Source organism: Astatotilapia calliptera, chromosome 9, assembly GCF_964374335.1.
Source record: "Astatotilapia calliptera chromosome 9, fAstCal68.1, whole genome shotgun sequence".
Lineage (NCBI taxonomy): Eukaryota > Metazoa > Chordata > Actinopteri > Cichliformes > Cichlidae > Astatotilapia > Astatotilapia calliptera.
In genome coordinates, this window is record NC_137430.1 from 20,863,624 (window position 1) to 20,890,267 (window position 26,644).

General features: G+C 40.7%; 1 protein-coding gene and 2 long non-coding RNA genes across 16 annotated transcripts in view; 2 read left to right on the forward strand and 1 right to left on the reverse strand.

The window, feature by feature from the left end:
* kiaa1217 (KIAA1217 ortholog) overlaps positions 1-26,644 on the reverse strand; it is a 132,470-nt gene that overhangs the window by 90,822 nt on the left and 15,004 nt on the right. For 12 of the 14 annotated variants that reach the window (XM_026179750.2, XM_080306034.1, XM_080306033.1 and 9 more), the window contains exon 1: positions 13,175-14,751. The exons of the other annotated variants lie outside the window; for them this stretch is intronic. In XM_026179750.2, coding sequence (XP_026035535.2) covers positions 13,175-13,517 — 343 coding nt within the window. In that variant the 5' untranslated portion in view covers positions 13,518-14,751. Of the gene's footprint in view, positions 1-13,174; positions 14,752-26,644 lie in introns of those variants that run through there. 14 annotated transcript variants of the gene reach the window in all.
* On the forward strand, positions 9,657-11,547 carry LOC145430950 (uncharacterized). Its single transcript, XR_013911301.1, has 3 exons — positions 9,657-9,863; positions 10,001-10,103; positions 10,491-11,547. It is a non-coding gene; the product is annotated as an uncharacterized LOC145430950 (long non-coding RNA).
* On the forward strand, positions 12,281-19,918 carry LOC145430951 (uncharacterized). The gene is made up of 2 exons (XR_013911302.1): positions 12,281-13,524; positions 18,743-19,918. It is a non-coding gene; the product is annotated as an uncharacterized LOC145430951 (long non-coding RNA).

A 26,644-nucleotide genomic window follows, 5' to 3' on the forward strand; every position in this document is an offset into this window, starting at 1 on the left:
TATGGTAGCCACTGCCATGGTTCATTACATTGTTGAAGGATGCTTCTCTTATCTTCTTGACTTCAATAAAAACTATTTTAACTAATGTCTGTCTTGTAATAATAGCTTAAAAACTGAGAAAATGATTAATGTAGCTCTATACCCTCATTATGAAGTTAATTTTGTAGTATAAATTAATAGGCAGAGGTTTCTGACACAACGTTATGCACAAATTGCTCAAGAGTTGTCCGCTTGTTGGTTGTGAAAGAATATTGATCGCTTCTCAACTGGCTGGCAAATAACTCAAAGCGGTTGCTAGATGACAATGAGGGTGTTGCATTAAAACCCTCTTTAGGATTGCTTTGGCCGAAAAATATGGAAATTACACAATTAGACTTCCCATTACAGTCTCTTTTAGGAAATAAGAACCAAGCTGAAAAATTTTACAAAGATTTGAACCATTTGACCCGGTTCACCCTGAAACTATGGTTCAGGGTTGTGGGGAAACTACAAATAGAAAAGCAGGCTAAGACCTTGAATTGGATAGCTTATGACCCGGAGTTTGTACCTGCCAGGCTGGATGGGACCTTTAAACAGTGGACTCTGAGAGGAATTACTTCTTTTTGTTCACTAGCAACAAATGGGGGATTCCAAAGCTATAAAACCATCTCAGATACATACGGATTGGCAAAGCATGACTTTTTTAGATACTTGCAGGTTAGAGACTATTACAACAAGACGTTGCTAATCAGAGATGAAAACGAATACAACCTAATTCATATCTTTCAAGAGTCATACAAGAGAAATGACTCTAAAAAGATGGTCTCAAAAATATACGGTAGTATACAAGCCTCTAAAAATCACTCTACGCTGTACATTAAGCATAAATGGGAGAGGGAATCAGGCTCACGAATTTCGGAGGACAGCTGGTGGGGAATATGTGAGTCTCAGGCTACCACTGCAAATTCAAGGTCCTTAAGAGAGTTTGGTTGGAAGAATGTAGTGAGATTCTTTAACACTCCTAAATTCACAGCTCGGCAAACAGGCTCTCAGAGCCAGGGCCTATGTTGGAGAGGTTGTGGAACCCCTATGGCAAACCATTTTCATGTCTTCTGGGCCTGCCCAAGGATTCAGCCATATTGGGGGGAGGTGGCCCTTGAGATAAACAAAATAATTGGGATTACAATAGACTATTCATTTGATACGTTGTATCTTGGCAAATTGCCTACGGCACTCCCACATAAAGATATTTATTTATTGAAAATACTTTTGGCTGGCTGCAGAAAGGCCATAACCCGTAGGTGGCTAAAGGCAGACCCTCCAACTCGGGCCCAATGGCGTGGGATAGTGGAAGAAATTTTTGGAATGGAAAGGCTTACCTTTGTCCTTAGACTCGAGCTCGAGAAATTTAAGAAGCTCTGGGAAAAATGGGTTGTGTACTCCCCTTAGCACTGAATAAATGAATATTACCATGATGTAAGTAGATTGCTATTACTGGAACTGTGAATGTCTCCCATGCTGACCTTAAGTTTTGTATTCCCATACTGTAAAATGATAAATAAAAAGTTATAAAAAAAAAAAAAAAAAAGGATTGCTTTGGTTGCTAATAGGTTGTCGTGATCAACTGTTGTTTTCATGGGAAAGGCTAACTTGTCTGCAAATGCTCACCAACCGCTAACCAAACGATAGTGAAAACCTGAAAATGTGTGACACCAAGCACTTTTGCCTCCAAAGTAAAAGTTATGCCAACACTTTTCAAAAGATTTAACAGTCTCTGTTTCCAGTATATGGAATATGGAATAAGGCTACACTCACACAAACTGTCATCATGACTGTCACACGTCCACAATGGTGGAGAAGTTAGCGTGTGGTTAGCATGACTGGAAAACCTCAACAGAAAGCTACTCTTGCCACCTCTTGTGCAAACACAGTGGGTGAGAGAGACAGTGGGTTGTCCCATTTCCAGCATGAAGAGGAAGACGAGAGAGGTCTGATTCCCACTTAACTGCATTCAATAACAACAATGGATGAATAAAGCAGGGATTATAAGTCCACTAGGGTCCCACGGATGTCAAATTCGTCATCAGACAGTAAATGTGAGGGTACGTGTCTGCCTGCATGTTGACTAATTTACATTTAATTTTCATTACTATGCACCAACTACGCCTGTGCCCAGGCGGCACATGCAAGTGGACTTCAAAGAAGTATAACAGGAATGATTACTCTCCCTGTCCGTGTCCATAACAGAGTTTAATCCAGGCTTTAGCTCTCTGTAAATAATTAAACAAATATTAGTTCAATGGTGAAAATGCCTTTAAGTAACTGTAGTTTCCTTTATATTTGATTAAGTTATTTTTAGCTTCTTTATTACTTTTTGGTGCTTTTTTGAATGTTTAATAATTTTACTTGCAGGCTATATGTTAGCTTAACAGTAGCGTTATTTTGTTAAAAATCCCTCATGCTTATACGCTCAGCGTTCAGCTTGCAGCAACAACACAATGAGGATTTCAAAACCATCTACAAAACGGTTAACCAGGGTGTACCGGACCATCTATCCATCCATCCATCTTTTCAGTTTTTACTTAACCATTCATCCAATTTAGGGTCACATGACTGGAGCCAATCCAAGCATTCATAAAGCGCCCCGTGAACATGGCTGACACAAAGAAGCAGAAAACCACTCACTGCTAATGTACCACCACAATCTCGAATCAAACATTGGATGTACTTCTTGTTTACTGGACAGCTACATCAAAACTTTCTGGTAAAACACTGCCCCTTGGTGGTTCAAACTTTAGGTAGAAATGTCAAATTATTAAATTATGCAAACAAAAACTAACTCTAACTATAAGCAGCCACTGTACTTTAGTGCTTTGGTGAATGGGAACAGTGTGAGAAACAAACATAATTCTCTACTGTTTCACCTCATTTATAATGCATGATTACTCTGGCTTTAAACCCTCAGTGGTGCTGTGATGAGCCAAGGTCAACTCTATACTCCAAGTTTTTGATTAACTATTTGATTATCAAAAGCCTGAAGCAGCACAACTCCTAAACATGTAACGACTGGGGGGGGGAAGCCCCTCTCACTTGACTCCTGGCATTTCACCCCTAAAAGTAAAACCACACACATGCTTCAGGGTTTACGGAGAAACTGAAACAGTTGGCTTTTGCAAATAAACTGAGGTGGGATTTTAGTAGAAAACACTGATGGGGGTTGAAATAAATCTCAAGCAGTGGGGATTGCCTGACTTATCAGTTTCACATTCACAGAGAGACTCTGAAAAAGGGGGATTTTTTCACTCTGAGCAACAGTTGGCTTCACAGAAAACACTCCATGTGTCTCAACTTGCAAACCCAAAGCAAGCTATTGCTGAAAGAGCTGTTTACTCATTCGCTACTCTAACCATTATTTATCATCCATGCAATGAATCCGGTAGAGTACCCATAATGTCCCCCGCCAAAAGGGGAAACCTCCATATCAACCACGCAGGTAACTACAACTCTGCGTAAACAAACGTTTTCATATCGCACCTCACAGCGAGCTTTATTAAATACACGTTGTTACATGTACCCGTATGAACTGTCTCAGGGCTACAGCTGTGTTGTGACTAAGAAACGTCATGTGTGCTGCCAAGAAAATATAGAGAAAACCTGCAAAATACAAAAGCAAAGTTCGAACCAGCTATATCCGCCTTTTTTCCCCCGCCTCCAACTTTTTTAATTTCTCCTCTTCATCTGTCTTCCGCTCTCACAGGAACAAGAGAGAGAGAGAAAGGGAGTGATAAAGAGAGAAGACGAGGCCTATACATCAGTGGGATTTAATGCTGCCTCATCTTGCTCAGCCCTCGTATCACATGGTGTACAGCATCAATAATTTTTACGAGCCAGCGCCTTCCTGTTGGAACCACACGCTCCCAATCAGGCATCTTGGAACTCATTTTCCATCTTTATTTTCTGCATGTAATTACATAAAGACATTTAAAAAAGAGCCAGCCAGCCAGGATATAATACCACTAGCTGGCTGAATGGTGATATTAAAAGACAGGATGCTGGCTGTGTGCTCGACTTCTTTGACATAAATAAACGAAAAGTGAAGAAATGTATAAATTATCTACATCTGATAATTTATAAATTATCTTACGTGGATAACTATCTGGATCACAAATGAACAAAGTTGAACAGTTCTTTAAGAAATCAAGGTTTCCTTTTATCTTGTTTATTTGCTGAGCTCTGTGACTGTCGCACCAAATATGATATCTTCACAGTCTTCTGTCACTTTTAGTGCAGGAAACTGGAACAGAAGAGTGCACTTCTGAGGCACTAAAAGCTGCTGTTGCAGTAAAGGGGCACAGACGACAGGGTAAAGTCAAAAGGGAAAATCCGAAATGACTGTGGTGCTTCAGACATGGATGATGCTTCAGATTTTGATTTTGTAACTGCATTTACTGAGCAAAAGGAGGCTTTTATTCCAGCGGGGAAATGGAATTCTGTTAACACAAAGTATCCATTTCCCTTCACAAAGAACAAGGGTCAACTAAAAAATCAAATGCGCTCTCTGAACTCAAGAATAAATAGAGCCCTAACTGACAACCAACCAAAAAATGTACTTTCAAGAAAAGACCTTCAATGTATGACCTGATGGAGGATCTCACAGGGCCGTCTGTCTACTGAGCATCTTGGAAGTTTCTGATTTAGTAAGTGGGCTTAGACATCCTGCTTTATCAAACGCACACCACACAGAGTGCACAAAGAGGCCAAATGAAACAAACTTGGCAGATAGAGAAACTTTGGGGTTTCACTCAAATGTCTGGACACACTTTCAGAACAGTGACTGATTGTTTTTTTTTATGTTTCTGATAAATGATTTGCATGAGGAGTATTTAACCAGAGTAGTGTCAGCTAAAGGTCAGCAGGGCTTAACCCAGAAATTCAGTTTCAGTTTTATTTTCATGTGTGCCTCAGTGTAACATAATGACAGCACAGTGTCTAAGAGAGCGACATTTCAGAGAAGGAAAATTGATTCCCCGATAGAACGACAAATTTCTACATTGTTTAAGGCAGAAGAAGCACAAACGAAACACTGAAACTTAAAAGGGGCTTGAAAGCAACATCATGTTCTAATCCAGCAGCCACATTGGATCCTATGGTACACACAATCTGGTAACTGGTGGTAGATGTATACTTGTTCTTGGTGTTAGTTTGGTTTCTACTTTATTCCTTGTATCCCTGTTTATTCCTGCCTCCTTTATGGTTTTCTGTCTGGATTGGTCTTTTTTGTTCCAGTTGTGGCTCTCGTCCTGTTTTATTTCGTTGCCTGTTCTTCTCTGTATCGCGTGCCTTGGTTAACTTCCTCCAGAGTCATTACGTGATTTATCCCCGAGCTGTGTTCCCACCTGTTTTCCATTCAATCATTATCCTGTGTATATATTGTCTCAGTCTTTCTTTGTCCTTTGTTGTGTTCTCTCTCATGTCTTGTGTCCTTCCTCGAAGTGTGAGTTTTCTTGAAAGAGTCTTAATGATTAACTACTTCATCCTGACCTGCTTTATTTTGTGTTAAATGAGAGCTCTGCATTAATGTTGCTTTTGAGTTTATTTCTCATTTCCTGAGGTTTGCATTTTGGGTCCAACTCCTTCCTGATACGCAGCCTGTGCCTGACAGACTTTCTGTGTTAACACTACAATGGACTGGTGACCTGTCTAAGTTCTACCCTGCCTTTTGCTGCAGGGTACAACACACACTCACAGCTGGGACAGGCTTCAGCTCCCACCCCGACTACCATGAACTGGACAAGCAGTTAGGAAAATGGATGAGTGTGCACTTTATTTGCCCAGAATAAATGAGGAAATGATGCCAAATCAACATGAAAGTGATACATAGGCATAAAGACTGGTGGACAATAAATTTGTCTTGTTTAATCTATTCGCAAATAAAACATTGCTTTATATGTTTTATATTTTAGTTTTTGTAAAAAAAAACAACCCCAGGTTCATTGCTGAGTTTTAAAGGGTATTCGTGATTTGTAGATTGGTGATATTTCTCAATGCTGAAGAGAGCTTTTTGGGGGAGGGGGGTTTCCTCCTGAATCAAGTGTTCATTCCACTTCACTCCAAATGTGTCTTGACTTGACCTCCACGGTCTTGTCATCACTATAAGGTCACAGTAAATGGTTACAGCACAAAACTCATTTTTGAGTTTTCACAGCAAAAGCTTGTTTATATATTTCCTTACTGTTTTGTTTTTTTTGTTTTTTTATTGACTGTGTAGCATATCAATTGGCCAAATTAAGTTGTATGTGAGTTTACTATGTGACATGTTAGTAGACTTATTTTCCATTGGTCTCCACATTGGACTGTATATAAAAGATGGCATTTGACTATAGCAATGTGGCCACTTGCATCTTTCTCTGGCTAGAAGTGACAATATTTCAATGACAGGGTTAAGTATTACATAATCAGCTAACAATAGCATCCGTTAAGTGTAGCAGACAGCTAAGGGGTGAAGTTACTATGCAAGCACTCTTCTCAAAGAGGCCATTCTTTTAATCATGCATAACTAAGGAGGAACAAAAGGAACAAAAATCAGCTAGTGTACAGTGAGGGGTTTTTGTGTGTGTGTGTGTCAGATGTTGCATATTTATTCCTGCTGTAGGTTTTGTCATTTTGGAATCTCTGGAGACATATTTATAGGGCTGAAGTGGCTGTTTGGGACACTGCAGTTTCCAGCACTTGCATGTTGAGTAATTTTTCAGTCCACAAGATTAGTGCTCATGGCAGATTTATGGTGCAATGGTTGTGTCTGTTTGTGTATGCATTTGCCTATGAAGCACTTACAAAGAGCCTTATGCAATCTATTTGCAAACATACTTGTGTGCAGTCCTTCAAAAGATCAACAGCATGTAGCTCAGCGTAGATGACGCTGTGCATTAGTCGAGCGATTACTGGTTTAAAAGTGAGCCGGAACAGGGAAAGGAGTGATAGCGGATGTGGCCACAAAGAGAAACGCGTGACCGTACAATAATACAAAGAAAAACAACAATCAGACGACCCCCTGCATGCAAGCATTTGGCGACAGTGGGAAGGAAAAACTTTTAACAGGAAGAAATCTCCAGCAAAACCAGGCTCAGTGAAGGTCAGGCATCTGCTGAAGCCAGTCGTGGCTCCAGGAGATAGTTTTCACTGTTTTAACACTTGTTTCAGCTCCTTCAGTACAAGTTTGCTCTTCTCTGCAGCTGGATGAAACACTAACAGCAGATAAAGCAGAATTAGCCCACAGACTGGTTGTTTATGAACCTGCCCCCTGGTGGCAGAACATACCTACAGCATGTAGACGATAATCTGAAAAGCTGTCTGTACTTAGGACCATTATTCTCACTGTTCTTCAACACCACATTGACATGAGAATGGACACAACAACAGTCCCAGTAAGAAAGGTAATAAAGATATTTCCAAAAAGTATTGAACAGTTTCTTTCAAACATACCTTCAACACAAATCAAAAACAGCTTTGCTTCTTATCTGTACAGCACATGGACATAACATTTATTTAAATAACTCGAACGATTAATGAAACATATTCATGAAAATCCAGTTCCCCTCAACCATCAAGGAAATAAACACAGCAGGAGCTACAGAGACGAAAGTATGAGAACATTTTGCAGTTTTGGCATACAGCGATTTTTGTGCACACACACTCATGCTCACCCAGACATGCTGAAAACCACACAGACACACTTATGCGCACGTACACATTTGCCTGAGGGGCAAAAAGCTGTAAGAGGGGGAGGTGGAGACATATTGATTTCTCTGTCAACTCTTTGATAGAAAACCCTGAGGGAGCCCTTGCATCCGCTTACATCCCTTTAGCTGAGTGAATTAACCACATTTACGCTTAGGGCAAGAACACACAAACATTGCATTAAACTGAAAAAAATCTAATAGTGAGATGTCTACTCTGAAGGAATTTTATGCCCCATTTCCAGTATTAGCTTTGAAGAAACTGTCTGTGTAATCAAGCCAAATGACAGGCCACAGAGGAAAGTAAATATGCAAAAGACATGTAGGGCTGATAACCAGTTTGACATCAACAAGTGAAAATGCTGGAACTTGAAGTCAGGGCCGGCACGAAAGAGATTAAGGCTTTTGTTTTATCCTTAATCTGACATGCAGTAAAACCCAATCCCCTCTGCTGTCTCTCTGTGAGAACCACACCACACAGCCTCCGGAATCAGGAAGAAGCATCGCTGCCCCGAGCTAAACCCCCAAAAGAAAAACACACACCAGACTCAACAGTACACACTCATGAGTTAACACATAACCAAAGTTATTTGTTCTTGCTCAGTGGCCCAATTATTGTCTGCTTTTTTTTCTTGACGGATGAGTCACATTTCTTTTTCTGAACACAGACCCCGAGTCCACACACACCATTAACTCACCTACTCCCAGACTGACTCACTGGACTCCTCTTCAGTCACTAGGTACTTATTGACAAGCCAATGACAAAGCTAAGCCGTCTCCCACAGCTGAGAAAACACCAAGGCTTTGTTGCTTCCTCCCTTGCGGCATTTGGAGGAAAAGTTCTTTCAAAACTTTAGTCTCTGCTAATTGACTTCAGTCAATAGAGGCACAAAAGCTCCAACCTTAGCAAAAAATGCTGCCTCCTTTAAATTATGTTGACTTTTATGGTCAGTATTTTAATTTTCTGCTGGTATGCTGCTACTGCTCTCACTGTGTGGTCTTTTCTCGAATACTACTGAGATAGCGCGGTGCATTTCTTTTTCATACGGCGTAAAAGATTAAACATATTTTCCTCAGTCGTATGCAAATGAATGCGAACAGCAACTCATCATATAAATCCCAGCAATGAAAAATTGTGATTGCTTGATTCAAGGTGGGAGTGCTGGGGGTGGGAGGTGGGGTTGCTTAAAATCAACCCCCTGCTTACTGACATCAATTTGTCAAGTAAATCACAAAAATGTGGATGGTGAAAAAGGTAAATGGAACTCAAACCTCTTTTGGCAGAATGAAACGCAGCTCACAGATCCTCAAGAATGAAAACTTTTATATAAAAAGTCACTTAAACTGATTCCTGAATTCAAATGACATATCTGTTTTACTGGGCCAGTTGTTGTGGTGGTGGGAGCATTTTGTATTCTTAATAACTCTTGTGTGTCTGATGGTTGTCAAAGAAGAAAAAGTCTGGGACAACTGGTGGCTTTAAGAGTCACGAGAGACTGCAATTACTGTAATCCCCACTTTTGGGTTCAGTTTCAAAGAAATGGATGATCGCATCCCAATTCAGAAACGCATTCCCATCACACAAAACAGTTTCTCCTACAAGGAAGTGAGACAGCCACTCATAGATACAAACTGTCCCTATTACTCAAGATTATTAACAATTAATGATTGTGCAAAGCTGTGAAATATACTGAAGGGTGAGCAGAATTACATGCAGAAACATGTAACCCAGTGAATCACGTCCATATGCTACTAACACTGTTGTCAACAGGAAGCAGTCTTAATAACCTCTGACACTTGAAAACAAGCTGAAGCAACTCTTCACATACTGATGTGGTAACACATTTCAAAACCACGCGAGGCAGAAAAACTCAATAAAACCCGAGTGCAGCCCATGTCTGGACTAGCTAAGCAAATGCAGGCATAATTTACAACCTTTTATTGACACACTTTCTCAATCACCAGACGGTGAGGTCATCCAGAATCTGAGCAGTGACTTTTATCTCAAATGCATCTTGAGAACAAATCCTTGCCCGACTGGTCAAAGGATCAAAGGATTTAAATGCTTATTCACAAGCAGCAAAACTTTCAAGTTTCAGAAGAAATACAGAAAAGCGTCTGCGAGGTTTGAAGATAGCAACGACTGATGTGAGTTAGAGAAAGGTTAAGTCATTATCAGCCAAAGTCTTTCCAGACTTTAACCTTTCCATGGAGTTTTATCAACTTCCCTGCTAGCTTTGCACAATAGTTCGGGTTGATGTTTATGGTTAACTCTTTAATTCCAGGAAATAAAAGCATGAAGATGAATGGACTGCACTTTTAGAGGATAAATAACAGTAATCGTGCCTTGAAAAGTTGGAATATAAAAATACACCTTCATCAGTTAAGGTAATACAATCTTACTTGGTTTGGTACACTCAGTAAGTAATAATGGTTGATAACAGCGACTGGTGTGTAACTGATGTTATAGCGGAAGTTATCTTGTTGAATTCTCACTTTTTTTTGCTATTTTTCATGTTTTAGAATTGGTTGTAGGTGTGAATGTGAGCGTGAATGGTTGGTTGTGTCTAAAGCCCTGAGATAGACTGGTGACTTGCCCTGGGTGTCACCCCCCTTTCACCCTACAACATCTGGGATAGGACCCAACTCACACTGTGACCATGAGCAGATGGAAGAAAACGGATGGATTGTTCACCACGTTGTTTACTGTAACTGAAGATCACCTCCAAAGTACAGCTTGGTCTAATTAATCCTGGTCTGATTATTCTTTTCTAGTTTTGAATGGCAGAAGACTCGACTGAACTAAACAGACCCCAGACCTCCATCCCACCCTACATCCTTGAGAAGAATTTTTTGCGAGCTAAGCCTTATCATCCAACATCAGAGCCAGACCTCACTAATGCTCTTGTTGCTGCAAATCCTAACAGCCGGGTTCTAAATCTTTTTCAAAGCCTTCTCAAAAGACGGAGGTTTCACAATCACATTCAGGTTTAAAGCCTGGGTGTCAGCTTCCTTTTTTCTGAACTTGGCATACTCGATAAGAAGTAAATCCAATCTATAAATGCACATATAAGATGAGCGACACCTAAAGAAAAAAAGCGTTTGACAAAATGTTTGATAGTGGTTTGCTGCAGTGTTTTGCACCATCAAGGGAAAGCTGGACTTTAATGTATGCTTGACACTTGTATTACACCCTCCCTGGACAGAAAATGTCAAACGGATTTTGCTTTTTGGTGGAAGCTGCCACTTTAAGGATGAAATTGGGCCCTTTGGTGAGCAGCAGTCAGCTCTGAAGCTTTCACACGGCGGAAATGTCACCTGTCATACGGACTTACTGTTTGCTAGCACTATGTGCATCACTTCTGTTTGACCCTCTGGGTCTGTGCTTTAGCTACCGTCATGCCCTATAACTGCAATTAGCTTGGGAGATCGAGACCTGCTGCCGTCAGAACCCCCTGCATTAACCAGCCTGGCTTGTATAGAGACTATGAATGACTAGGGAACACGAGGAGCTGCCCATTAGGTTGCAATGAAAGGGTATTTAATAGTGCTGGCCTACTTAAAATCGATTCTTGGGCAGCACATGACTCTATGTAGTGAACAGCAGTTCCATGTCCTGTAAAAGTAAAGCGTGATGTATCAAAGGGTAGAGGAATCACTCCACTGTATAGCCAGTTTCTAGAGAGACTGAAGTGCTGATGCACTGGCTTTTCAGTGTAGAACTTCAAAGTTACTGTCCAGAAATGTAGAGTTCTCTCAGCCTTCAAAAAAAAAAAGCTTTTTGAAATGCACAGTGGGACATGGGTGAAATATAGAGAATACACACAGTTAATCTATTCTTTTTCATGGTCTTTTGTGAGTTTATACGTGTGTGTGTGGGGGTGGGTGGGTGGTGATGGTGGCATCTTTCAATAACCGATTCAAATGCTGTCAAAGCTAGACAGGAGAAAAAGGAATGAAGAGGAGAAAAACTCGTGGAGAAACAAAAGTGAAGAGGGTGTTGTTGAGACAAAGAAACACAAGACAGTGAGCAAAAGAAAAATAATGAGTGAGATGGGAAAAAAGCAGAACTGCGCAAGAAGATAAAAGAAGAATTACTTTAAAAAGTAGAATAATGCTTTCTATGTCCTTCAGCTGGAGGTGTATGTTGTGTTCAGTTTAGATTTTAGGTCTAATTTCCTGCTCCTATCTCTTCTTTTTTTTTTTTAAGTAGCTTAGTTACTTGTATTGGAAGCAAATGAACTGAGTAGAAACTGACCTTAACACTTAAAAAAGGAATCCACTGTGTAGAAAGGCCATTTATTTCTATAACACCACAAAGAGCATCTGGTTACCAGTACAAACTGCCCCCCTTATAACCTGTCTTTACTGCAGGGAGGGATTCGCACACAGAAACAGCTCCAGACCTGTTGATTTCCCAGCATGCCCTGCTTACATTCCTGACCTCCTTCTGTCACTCTTTTACTTGACTCACCCCTGTTGCCTACATCGACGTCACCCCCCCCCCACACTTAAAACCCCCTCACACTCCTCAACTGCTGCCTCTGACTACAGGCTGAGCAGTCGAGAGTGATTCGAGAGTGATTGTCAGTTCGCATTTTAAAAGATAAGAAAAAAAAGATAGTAACAGCTTGTATGCACAGAGGACACAAATTTCACCCTCGTGGAATCTTGGTCAAGTTGCCTTTGAGAGTGTGAGGTGACTGTGTCCTGATGAGACATGAAAGCCGCTGCCCTGCAGAGCTGTGAATCTAGTGAGAAGGCCAAAAGGGAACGATACTTTGCTCAACCTTCTTGCCTCATTTTTTTCAAAGAAAAATGTGCACCCAACAGAGTTGAACACAGTGCGATAGTGAAAAAAGATCCCATAAACAGTTGTTTCTCCCAGCTCAGACAGATCATTACTCAGTGTCCAAAGACAAACCTTTCCCATTTGTTTCGGTGAGACCAATACATCAGCACAGGAGAGTTAAGGCTACACAAGGCACAAGAGAAGAAACATTGAACACCACTAATGCAACATGGTGTCCAGCAAAAACTCTTTTTTTAATCCTGCTCTCATTGGGAGGAGTCTGGCATTCAAAAATTCTTAAAACTCATGGACATACGAGTCAAAGTGGATGCTCTGATTCCTGTTTGATCTGCTTATTGGCTGTGGGGACATGTTATCGTCAGTGAAAATATATCATTTTTTTCAGTCTGATTTCAAGGCCTACGAAGTGCACATGCTTGTACCCATCCGTTGTCACGAGACAGGGAAGAGACAGCAGATAAAAGTCATAAACCTAAAGTGTTAAACAGTCTATAAGGATGCAGACAACACAACTTGGACCATGACAGTAGCAATGACTGCACTGTTTGCAAGCTGAAATCAATTTGTAATTTCTAGTTTCTACTGCGAACGGATCATATTTTCACACGTAAAACATTACTGCGGTGTGTGTTTGTTTATTACTTACTGTGTTTAGAGCCTTGCTGGTGACTTGACACTTTAGGTGGGCTGATCCTGCTTTTGGCAGGGACCCCCTCCATATTTTGGCTCTTCTCACCTGGATTCTGGCTAGGGGCCTGAATCTCAGACTGGGTCTCACTCTGTGCTTTGTCCCGTGCCACAGCTGCCGTTAAAGACTTTTGTCTGCTCAGGATAGCATCACTACCTGCTCTCATCAGCTTCTCGCCCACGCTCAGGACCCGGGTTCGACCTGCAAAAGCGGGCGCACTGGGGTATTCCTTCCTTGGAGAGGGCAGCTTGGATCCACCCCCTGCCGGAGGGGGCCGCGAAAGCCTGGAGGCTTTAGACATCCTGCAGGTTAGTGGATCAGTAAAGCTTCTCTATCCCTCTCAGCTGATGGTACTGCAGCTATGTCCCATGAGCAATCCAGAAGTTTCTTAGGTCTCAGTGAGTGTGACTCTGTTACTCTTTAGCTCCAGCGTGCTGTGTGGTGGTGCAGGTAGGCTGACAGGGCCAGACGGAGGGAGGGCAGGAGGGAGGGCACTTTTGGGAAACTGGGTGGGAGGCAAAAATGATGGTGAGGGGGTGGGGAGCTTGTGTGGTTGGAGGTTAATAGCTCCTTGGAAGGTGTTGCCTTCTCCTGGCGTGGCCTCCTGAGATCATCATCCAAAGCAAACGGTAGATGTGTGTGTGTATGTGTTGGTAAATGGGTGTGTGTGTGTGTGGATAAACCTGTGGAGTGACAGGATGTGCTGTGCCAAATGCAAACAGAAAGTCAGGTCTCCAGTGTCAGCGCATTCCGGCTTCTTAATCCCCTCTCTGCCTCTCTTTTCACGTCTGTCACACTCTCTCGTTCTCCATCGCCCTCTCTCTTTTTCTCGTGCCCCCTCTCTTCTTCACTTACGCTCATAATATGGTTGTCAACTTCTTCTCTTCTACTTCATGGTAAATACTTCTCCCCCATGTCACTGTCCTCTTGCGCCTCGTCTCTCCTCTTCCCTTTTGCTTCGGTTCACTCGCTCTTCTTTGCTGATGCACAGCGGGTAACCATCCCAGCGCTCCGGCAGGCGGTAAACAGAGAGAGTGAGAGAAAAAGATTTAGAGACTGCGAGAGAAAACGGGGGAGGAAAAAGAGCACCGGGGATACAGAAAAAGTGCCGGCAGAGGCTTTGTGGAGGAGCCCTGCTCTTCAGGTGCAGCTGCTCAAGCTGTTCCAGATGTGTGTGCAGCACTTCACGTCATCAGCCAACCGCTCAGAGCCACGCTCTGGTAGAATCACCACTTCACCTCGTCCTATTTTTCCTTTTCCCTCTCTTTGTTCATCTTTTTGCTCTGATGGTCTCTAGTTATTAACATCCAGTCAGCCTGTAGCCTTCCCAATGTGATGAGATGTTCGGCTTCCAGAGGCAGGAATGCACACACACGCACACACAACACAACACACTCAGTGGTGGAATTTACAGAGAATTACAGAGCCCTAAGAAGTGGAATGTTACAGCGTGTGTGTGTGTGCAAAACACACACAGAGAAGCTATTCTGAACTGCGGCACCGACGACATCGGCTGTGACAAGGGAAAAAAAAGAGAAAAGAAGTTGGCTGGGAGAGAAAAAGACAGGAACATCAAGCTCTTCTCTCTCTCCGAATCACCCAAAATACTCTCTTTTCTCACATAAAGCAAACACATTTCTTTTTCTTTTTTTCTGACAATGTGCTTGAAACAATCAGCTGACCCATGAAATTTCTTCTACAGCACACAGTGATCACTGCCAGACAAGCACATAAAAGTATGAATCCATGTTGGTAAGGCAAGCAGAGAAAGAGCATAAAGAAGCAGCTTTCAATCTTAAAAGCAAAACACTTGTCATTTATTTTTATCTGTTTATATGGTGTAAAAAATTTAGATATGCACATACATCTCTTTCTCTCTCTCTCTCTCTCTCTCTATATATATATATATATATATATATATATATATATATATATATATATATATATATATATATATATATATATATATATATATATATATATATATATATATATATATATATATATATATATATATATACACACACAGTTTGCTGATGCTGACAGGCTCATTAACTCTACCAGCAGGTCACCTTTTTTTTTTTAAGCTCTGAGGCTGTGGCACTTGTGTAATATTAACAAGGATGCAAAATGGACATGTGGTATATTGCACAGGGATGTGATTGCGTGCGTACTGACTAAGCACTAGAAAATGGATTACAGTGAGCGAAAGGATCAACTGTGGCCAGGCAACACATTATAAAAGAGCAACAATCCACATGGACTGGGCTACGAGCTCAGTGATGATTTCTCTTTTTGAACCGGTTCTGCACCACTCAGATAGGAAAAAAAAAAACACAGAAAAGTCCCAATACAGAAAAGCCAGATGTGACATCCACTGCTATGCTTGGAACTATTAAACCGGATGGCATGATTAAATAGCGCAATAGAAGTTTACATAGCAATTTAGAGGTAAAACACACACATGCACTCTCTGTACAGAAGATTTAAGCTCCTCCCTCCAGCGGATTGCCATTTTCACTACTAAGCCCTCTCATCATGATGGGAAACATTACTCATCATATAGATATGAACTAATAATTATATGGCCACATATCTGTATTGCTTTAGATAAAGAGCAAAGCAGATTGACCTACATACTTTCCCAATGAACCGTTCGCTGACAAAAAATCTGAGGGCTAAGAACCTCATGGGAACTGCTGTATGTCAGATGGATTTTAGAAAGGGAGAAAAAGTGAAGAAGCTAGAGACATTACCATAAGATTAAACATCAGAATTGTGTCAGATTATATTTCTGTGTCACCCGTTTGGCAGAGTTCTCCCATGTTTACGAAATCGTAATGCCAAGGATTACGTCAATCCTAAAAAATAAAAAAAGTGACCGTGATAAAACCAACTCCATATAGGTTTTACTCTGTGACTGAATGGTAACTCTCTCATACTATAGTTGAAGCTATTTGTGCATCTGTATGCTGGGAGTAAATGAAAGCCCTCTTTGTGGGCTGGATGCCTCCCAGGCTTGAAGCCAGTTCTGACTGTACAGCAGACAAACGCCGGGAACTTGATTCAAAGGCTTTTAAAAACATAGTATTTAGGCATGGGAATGTAATTTGAGTTTCCCAATTGAGCCTGCAATGTGATACATTATAAAATAGCAATATCCAGACATGGCATCGATGTGCGTTTCAAACTAGAGGAGCAAAACAATCACCCACAAGTATTTCACATTCAGAAATAGTCGACGTGTCATTTGAAGCTTTGTAAGATCACAAAAGACGCAGGAATAAGTAGTAGGGTTTAAGAGTGTAATAATGGACTGAAACAGAAGATGGCAGTACTGCATGTACAAGGATGCCAGCTGCCGTTAAACCCCGAAGAAGAAGAAGCTGTGTCCCAGAATTCATAGCGCAGCCCAGCTCAGTTTCCAACAATGGCGGCAGCTAGTTAGTTTTAATATTGCTCTTATTATTCTTTCTGGGTCACAAAATAAACGTTTAACATATTTTCAGGCGAGAATGTAACTGTGTAAACCTCAAATATCTGCTCAGTTTATCAAGACACCACATATTTTCAAAAGTGCTCCGACGTTTTCGGAGACGTCTGTTACCCACTAGCTCGATAGCTAGCCGGGGGCAAGGCTCACTAGAGCCCGTGAGAGCACCGGACTCCGGGCAAATCGTTAAACCCACCACCGTCTTTCGCTACTCAGGTTAAATATATATAAGTCACTTAGATAACTTCAATGTTATTGTTTGGCTTTTTTTTAGTATTTTATTTGTTCCTGAGTAAATCGGTTTGGCTGAGATTAAAGTTATAGTTTTTGTCTGTGAAGGGTCTCAGTCATCCAGGTCATTGTAGTCAAAGGAGCTTGCAAAGAAAAGCGTCTGGACTTCTTTAAGTTGCTTGAAGACGTTTCACCTCTCATCCAAGAAGCTTCTTCAGTTTTAAGGTCAAATGGTGGGGAGTCCCAGATTTAAACCTAGTGGGAGTGACCCCCCACAGAGGGACAAAAGGACCCCCTGATGATCCTCTAATCGCCTGAGCCAAGGTGTGAAACTGGGTGTGGGTCCCAATCAGCCAGAGTTTCGGGTGAGTTCATTGTGAAACCTGGCCCCACCTTATCATGCGAATTCCTGAGATCAGATGGCCCAGGATGTGAGTGGGCGTTAAGGCGTCTGGGGAGGGATCTCAAAACTGGATTATAGATGGCAGAGAGTTGGTGTCGTAAACCCCCGCCTCTGTTCAAAGATGGTCGCTCACAGTGGACATAGATGGCTTCTTTCACTCCTCTTTCAAACCATCTGTCCTCTCCGTCCAAAATGTGAACATTGGCATCCTCGAAAGAGTGTCCTTTATCCTTAAGATGCAGATGGACTGCTGAGTCTTGTCCTGTCGAGGTGGCTCCTCTAAGTTATAGTTTTTACATAGCTGAACAAACGTCAAGCAGACAACTGATTATCAGAAGTGTGAGATATTTTAGATAGCAAGGAGTTTATTAAACTTCACCGAAACAATCTGCAAATTTCATTAAAATTTAATAAACTATCATCTTGTCTTTATTTTTAGTTAGCACATACCTTAAACACTTAAAGTTGTAAGCTAATGATAGTTATATAAGAGCAGATGCTGCTGGTGCAATAAGCTGTACGCTTTACGTCCAACGGATGCATGATCTGATTAGTCGACTAATTGCAAAAATAATCAGTGACTAGTCGATTATCAAAATAATCGTTTGTGGCAGCCCTACTGTCAATGTTTCAAATATAAGCAGGGAGTAGGCAGCAGTTGGAGGACTGATATGTTTGAGTTGTGGCACTGTGGCATTGGTGGTTATAGGAGCAAAATCCTAGAAAACTTCTGCTTATGGCTTATATGTGTGGGTAGGAAGGGCTGTTTGGCATACTTAAGAACGTTAGAAGACTCAGCAGGGTTGTCTGAGTGCCTTTGTGGTATTTCTCTAATTAACTGCCTTCAGAATCTGACAGTTATTATTAGACCTGGGGGCAGAGGTTAAAAACTCACTCCCCATTAACTGAGCTGTAGCCTCAGCTTCCTGTATATTTTCCAGCATATGCACAGTTTTTGATAATCAGCAGAACGCTTGCTGTCAGACCTGACAAACGTCTGACAGAGATAGTCTAAAGCTGCTATCACGAACATTTTTGTCATAATAGGTCAGGTGGTTATTGGAGTTTTCTGTGACTTTCATCCAATTATTTTTATTTTACCCAGACGCAGCTCTATTTTCTTATCCCTATCATCACTTTCAAAACACATTTTTCTTTAGTAAAATGCCTTTAAAATTGAATAATGACCAAAACAAACTGTGAACATCAGCAACGTGGCTTATGATGAACTTGAAAGTGCTTATTTACTATGCAAGAATCTTTATATTTTGCTTCAAAGGAGCCAGACTTTCTTGCAGCCTGTTGAAGAAACATATTTTTCCAATTTTTTTTTGTGTTGAATAGTCAAAAAATTGCAAAAATAAAACAGTTTGACAGACAAAATTTTTTATTTTTGCAGCAACAAGGTGATTCCCCCCAAGAGCTACTTGGCACGCCTCAACATGATGCGCTGTGTGTCCTTAAAAATTCTGAGGAAACTGAACACGTGAAGTGAAGGACAAAAAAAGAAGGTGCAGGTCTAAAAAACAAAAAAACAAAAACATCTGCAGCAGTTGAACAGGAATCATATCCTTAAGAAACAGGAAAAATCCAGCAAAGACCTGAGATTGGACTGCATCTGGCCCTTCAGATGAGCAAGTGTTCACTGAAGTATCATCAGAAATGGGCTCAGTGGAAGGGTGGCTGTTAAGAAGCCATTCCTAACAACGGGAAATCCAAATTTAACATTTTTGGTTTGAATCATTATTGATATATACAGAGGTGAGGAGTGACCGCAGGGTGGAGGCTCTGTCATGGTTTGGAGCTTGTCAAAATCTGTGAAATTATGAATGCAGAAAATGTACTGTTAGATTTTTAGCCATGCAGTCCTGTCTAGAAAGCATCTGACAGCGGCTTCATTCATTAACAATGATCCCAAACACGCTGTCAGTGCACTAAAAAGGATACCTGAGTAAAAAAACATGCAATGGAACAATATCAGTCATGGATTGGCCTCCCCAGAGCGTGTAGCAGTGTGTAGCAGTGTGAGATCATCTTGGGGAGAACAGGACAAAAGCCAGCCAGCATCCAAAGAAGAGCTTTGAATGTCCTTTGGGATGCCTGGAGAACTATTCCTGATGACTAACTATAAAAACGACACAAAAGCTTGCCTAAAAAAGTCCAAGCTGTGTTGAAAAATATTGACTTTCAAGCGCATTAGAATTGTACAAACTCTGTTTTTGCCTTGTATTTCTGTGTATGTTTGCACATTTCAATAAATAGTTTTCACCTATTTCTCATTTTTACAACAAATACGAAGAAATAAGTTGTGGCTCACGACTTGCACAGCACTATTTTGGAAAACGCCCGTCTCTTTATCAGCAAAAAGCTCCAGTATGTTCACCAACTTTGTCTGGGAGCTGTTTCGCGTTGAGCAGGTGGGTTTATCAGAGCTGATTTCCTGGAAACAGCTGTCTGCTGTGGTTGATGAGAGCTAAAAAGAGGGAATCAAAGCTGCGGATCACCGCAAAGTATCTGCAGACAGACTTGACTGTCTGTTCATGTAAAAAAAAAAAAAAAAAACCCAAAACAAAAATGTCAGTATCTGTAACTTACAAAGGACAAGGAGGTGGACCTGAGAGTTGTGGGATTTAGGAGGGAACGGAGGTGGGAGAGGGTAAGTTGTGTATGTTTTCCAAGCCCTCGGGGGGTTGGTTGTTTCTTTTCCTACATTCCATCTCAGAGCTCCCTCCCAACCATATCGTGAATCATTACTGACTGTAACATTCACTCAATATCAGCAGCTGAATCAGTTACTGAAGGCACACTACAAGCTTGACAGAAACGCACAGGCACACACAGACACAACAGCAAGCAGGGAGGCAACTTGTGCTACAGTGTCTATGTGCAAAAATGCAGATTTTCAAACTAGGCTGCAACGCTCTCTCTCTCCTGGCTTTTCTGTCATCGTCCAGGACGCATTACACACCGCCACAGAAATACTGTTGAATAATTTTTAAACATACAGCTCATTGGAAACTGCTGTATCGTGTAGAACGGGTTTAGTCGATTTAACCAGGCAACCCACATCACTGAGAGTCAAACTCTCATGGAAGCTACAGTAAAATGTAAATGTTCTTCAGAATAACAGCTCCTCAGCCAAGCAAACCACCACATTTTTGTTCTCCGTACTTTACATACTCATAAAATGAACGTTTGAGTCTGTCTAGACCTCACACTCTGTTTAAAATTGATCAACAGCATCAACAACTTAAAACTATCCTTCTTTTTTCCAACACAAAATCCTTTACTCTCCTCTTTAGATTTAGCTGTTGGACTGGTTCCAGCTCCCAGGGTAAAGAAAAGGCAACAAAAGAAGTCTATAAGACGATGAGACTCACTGACAGTCAGAACCAATTAGTCCCAACGCTCTGCTGCTCCCTGGGGAAAGTCACCTAGCATGTCACATTATCTGCTGCTTCAAGACATTAAATGCAGGACTGATCACAGCAGCAGGGGCTGTCACTCACTCAACAGACAGCAGAGACGACTGCCCGGTCAGGAGAGCCGCTGTCTAGAGCATTATCATCAGCTGTTGCTTAAACAAACAAAATTGACGAAGGCGAGTCTACATTATTGTTGACTCATCTGTGCACTAATTAAACATCAGAGCGCGGCTTGATGTTTTAAAGCTGGCTACAGTCCACTCGCAACTCTTTTCTGATCAGACTGAAACTTAAAGGACGACACAGCAGCTTTCAGTAAGGCCACAGATAATAAGTAGGATATGTTATGTCGGTATATCATGAGCGATGAGCTGATATATACTCACTAGCCTCTTCATTAGTTGCACCTAAAGCCTTCAGAACTGCCTTAATTCCTTATGGCACAGATTTTTGAATCCATAGGAGGATCAGGCTGTGGAGAGATACATGCTTACATCGTGTTTGCGTTAAATTCTGACCCTACCAGCAGAAATCAAGACAATGGTCTTTTTTTTAATGTTCTGTTGCAGATTTTGTGAACTGTAGCTTTAGTTGTGTGTTCAGAGACGCTCTTCTGAAATAAGTGGTTATTTCAATTGCTATTTCCTTCCTATCAGCTCAAAGCAGCACACTCACTGATCACTGGATATTTTCTCTTTTTGAGACTAATCTCTGGAAATCCCAGTAGATCGGCAGTTTCTGAACTACTCAGACCAGCCTGTCTGGCACCACCATTTTTCCTCACTCTGATGCTCAGTTCAAACTTCAGCAGTCATGTCTACATGCCTGAATGCACTGAGTTGCTGCCATGTGACTGGCTGATTACATGTTTGCGTTAACAAGCGGTTGAACAGGTGTACCTAATGAAGTGGCCAGCAAGCGTATATGATTTAGAACTAGGAGCACAGAACACAACAGAGTTGTCCTGCCAAACAAATTGCATGATACGTTTTTGTTAAAGAAGTACAGCTAGACTGTGACATATTTTTTTTATAAGATTTCTAGACTCTTGGTGGATTTGACACACGACACCACTGCTCGACAGCCTAAAATACACAGTGGTCTTTGTTACTTTGGCAAATTTACAAGTTTTTTAATTTATGATTTTCATCTGGTTGCGCTATGCTTCAAGTGTCTGATCACTAACCCTTGGAAACAAATTGCGTTTTTAAAGTTTCAAGACTTTTCAGGTGTGGTACCAGGTGTGGACATCTGGAATATGCTGAAATATAATAGAAAACTTCAAACTTCTCATTGGAGCCACTAAGCACAGAACGGGAGTTTCTTCAAAAGGAAATGATGAATTTATCTTCTCGTATCAAATGATTTCAGAGCACGTTAGAGCACGTTCAGAGAGTTTACAAGATCATCAAACAACTGCAGCTCCATGTAATTATAATGTGACTTAAGCAATGCCTGATGTGAGCTGACTGATCTGTTGTATGGACTCTACCATCTACCTTTAAAATGACCCCGACAGAAAGCAAACTCTATGGTCATACCATCTCATTTTGGTGTGATCTTGTCATTTTGTAACAGAGGAAGAGAATGAGCTGAATGAAGAGTCATTAACACAGCTTTTAGTAAGAATGCTGATTCTGCGTCACTGTGAAGTCTACCTCCTCAAGTCCTGTCTTTGGGGCCCCCCTGTGGCTTTATGAGTCACTCCGGCTCTCCACCCTCGACGGGCACGGACATGTGAGCAGTCACATGCTAACAGCCTCCTTACACACAGTTTGGAAATGTCCAAACATATATTTTCCCCCTTTTACCCCAGAGGCAGCGGCTAAGCGTTAAACTCACAGCCTCGTCCTATCCTTTACGCCTCAGCATTTTATCAGAGCTTAGCTTCTTATCTGGACAGCCTGTCGAGTATGTTATTGGAGGAAAACTGAATGCTTCTGCCTGAAGTCTATAAAGAGGATATGAGGACAGACAAACTACCTCTCCATTTAGACTGATGTAAATAAGAGGCTTCTCTGCTTTCTTTATGGCTTATTGATTTTTAGTTCAATCACTGGCTGCAGACCTAGACAGAAAGAGGAGAAAGCAATAAAAAGAAAAGAGACAGAGAGGTGTTGTTACCAAATCCTGAAAGAGCAGCATCTGTCTTACAACAAAGACAGAGCACATTCATAACAAATGATATCATAAAGCTCATGGGAGTGAAAAAGTATGGACTTGCATGCATACAATCCAGCAAAAAGTACCAGATTCTTATGGCATAGATTCCTGTGGTACAGTGCTTTCTGTCTCTGGTCAAGGTGGAAAACTACCAGACAGATGTGATAGGAAACCACAAAAAATGTATTATGTTGTGAAAACAATAGTACCTCTGTGAAGGAATTAGGCAGATGAGGTTTCAAACATCAGCTCTGAGCTCTTTTAGATTGAGCAGTCAAAGGCAAATGCTCCAAAGCAAAGGATACCCAGGAAAAACACTTCCATCGGCTCTTCTTCTCTTACAAGCTGGGAAAATATAAGATATTCAAAAGCAAATAACTCCAAGATGAGATATCTGAAAAACCTGTAATTTTATCTCCAAGCTGCTCGTCATTAGCGCAGCTTAATTAGATGTGAATATAAAAACATGCACACATGAAAACACCCAAGTAGGAGCACACGAAACCAAGCCGTAAGGGCCTGTTAGATCTTGTTTTTAGGAGCATGTAAACAGCTAGAAGGAGCTAAAGGAGCCTTTTAGGGAATCATATATTATGGAGGACGAACGATGGCGTGCTGGGACAGCTGCAACCTTGGTTTCTTTCTGCTTTTGGCTCTTAAAGAAAGAGGGATCAAGCACACGTTCAAATATAGACCATAAATTCACTCATGAGTAACAAAATAGCGCACAGAATTCAAGCTTTAACTTTATGGAAATATAAACTTACATGATGTGTGTCGTGTTCTTGGTTCAAAGGTCAGCAAATCCAGGGTTGAGCCAATAGGTGGTTCCACTTTATGTGTCTTTATTGATACATTTTATTTGTTTTCTCCTATTTTATTCACCAGTGAGCTCACATGGATATAATTCTATGGTGCAAAGAACAAAAAATATATATTTTCCAGACGATGGTGAGGATATTATGATTTAAAGGTAAGAAATGCTTCATCCTAGCTGACATATGCTGCTCAAGAATCTGCTGGCAGAACAATATGAGCCTTAATGTGGCCAACGATAAATCCTGCAGCAATTATTCAGGAGGTTTTTCAACCTGAAGTAACCAGTGTTTTATATCGATGACTTCCTCTCTACTGTCGCAGCTGCAGTGTGTCCAAATTTATGCTCACAACAGCTATTTCATTTGTGACCTTTAACATGTGAAAATGCCATTTGTCTAAGCGCTCTCAGGGGGATTGGAAATAATCTGTGTGTGTGTGTCTGTGTCTATATCCTGCATGTGTGCATGTCTGTGTGTAAACATGCTTGCCAAGAAAGTAGATTTTCATTAGAGGTTTTCATGGCTTCAGTCTCAAAACTGAGCTGACAGCTTTCAAATGAGCGATTACCAGCCCATAATTTTGCACACTTTCACTGGTAAAAACCACTCCGCACCACATCACAAATATATCAGTCATTTAAATTATATCACAAGTTGTAAATCAGACTATGTGGAACACACTATGGGAGTTTTACAGTGGTAAAGAGAGTGAGGCACGGAGGCATGCATAAAACATTATAGGATTGTTTACAACGTGACCTCATCAGTAATAAATTATTTGTCACCACTTAACAGTGTCTATTAAAATCTGTAATTAATTTCAAAGCTTGCTTTAATCTCAAAATCTTTATACGTACATGGGAAAAGGGAAGACAGATTAAGCTAGCCAGCCATGCAAGGAGCTCTACAGAGCTTCAGTGGCATTAAATTTCTTCCATTCCTCATTGAGCATCTTGGGCCTCCTCCAGTGCATAAAACCGTTTATCCTGCAAAGTGCTTGCATGAGATGTGACTTACAGAACTGAGAAAAAATCTCGAGCCAACCTTCTTTTTTTTATGTGTGGTTATAAGCAATAGTTCTTCAGGCTTTCTGAAGGTCTTTTAAAGGTTTTCTTTGGGCACTGGTTGTTTTTTCACTCGTTGTAAGTCCCAACCTTGTACCTGAGCATTTTCCGATGTATGTTTGGTTGTTTGTCAGCCCACCTTACACGTACCTATGAATAATTCAAGCATAAAAAGGCGCCTCACTCAAAGCGTGTGCCACTGTTGTGTTCACACATAACAGACAACTTAGCAAAGAACCAATTTTAAACTGTCTTTTAGCCTGTCATAAAAATACATGATTAGTTCCCATTTTTTCAATTCAATCTATGCAAAATCATAAAAATAGCACAGTTCATGAAACAGAAAAAAAATTTTTTTTTCACTAACAAAGTGATTCCCAAAGAGAATTAGCAATGTGGAGTGTCTCAGCATTCTGTGCAGTGTGTCCTTGAAAATAAAGTTGAAGTAAATGAAAAACAAAGGAAGCAAAAGGCCTAAAAAAAGTGATGAACAGTATCTGAAAGTCATATCCAGCAAAGACACGGCAACCCAGAGATAAATCTGGCTCTCGAGTTGAACTAGGTTCAGGTTACTTTATTTGTACCCGTAGGTAGATTTGGTCTACATTTGGTCTACAGTCATGAGTCATCCATCCTCATTGCACATTTTCAACAGACAGCAGATACTGTAAGCGTGGTACAAAGCACTGTAAAAAAATAGCTAATAATAATTTTGAGCATCACATAACCAATAAAGTAACAAAGCTATGACAAAGGCTGAGGTATGCCAAATTAAAACTAGAGACAACAGCAACACGTAGTCTAAAGAGCTAAAAATGGTTTGGAATAGGGGGTTACAAGAAGTAGCCACATGGGGAATAACTGAGGGTGTTCTTTGGGTGTATTTTAGGGCAGAAACTATGCTGATCATGTTGATAAGTTATTTCAAATATGTTTTTTTGTACCACAACAATGTGTCACTCAAAGGGATGGGCGACAAGAACTAATTTTATAGTGGTGCTGCTATCAGTGTTTATGTAACCTTAATTCATTCAAACATATCTGATGTTTTCAAATGTCTAGTGACAATGTCTACACATGTTTCTTTTCCAACTATTTATTTATAAGTGACTTATGTATGTATGTATGTATATATATGTATATATTGTACTATTCTTAGTTAGCGTATTGTCTGTCTTGTCTTAATGTTGGTTTAAAATGGAGCACTGTAACAAAAAATAATTTCCCCCAGGGATCAATAAAGTATTCTGATTCTGATTCTGAAAGTTTTCTGTGTCATCCAGTGATGTTTGTTAGTGCTGTGCTTTCCATTCGTGGCTGACAAAGGAGAATGTTCAGAGTGTGGATTTGCTTTTCTATATTTAATGAAAATGCAGATAAATGCAGTGCATGTATTTCAAAATGTAGTTGGCCATAAAAACCAGAAGCCAGAGGAAAGGCTGACAAATAAGGTTGTTTTTTTTTTTTTACAAGAAGAAGTGCAGCATATTTTCTTGATTTATCATGACAGCCACTGAACTGGCATGCTCATGGTAATATGGTAACAATTGTTGTTGTTCTGAACTCAGGACAAAGTTACCTCCAGTTTTGAGCACTAAATGAGCAGTAGATCCATCTTTGTCAGTTAGGATATCAATCAAACCCATTCTTGATTGTTGAATCGGGAAAAACAAGAAAGGAAAAAAAGTATTTCATAGGGTAGCCACTGAATTTTTTTGTATAAGATTTACGACCCTTCATTACAGTGGAGTCTAGTTGTTTTAGGTACAGGATACTCTGTACCCAATTGTTAGCATAGCAATGAACAATGTCTCCTATATATAGTTAGCCT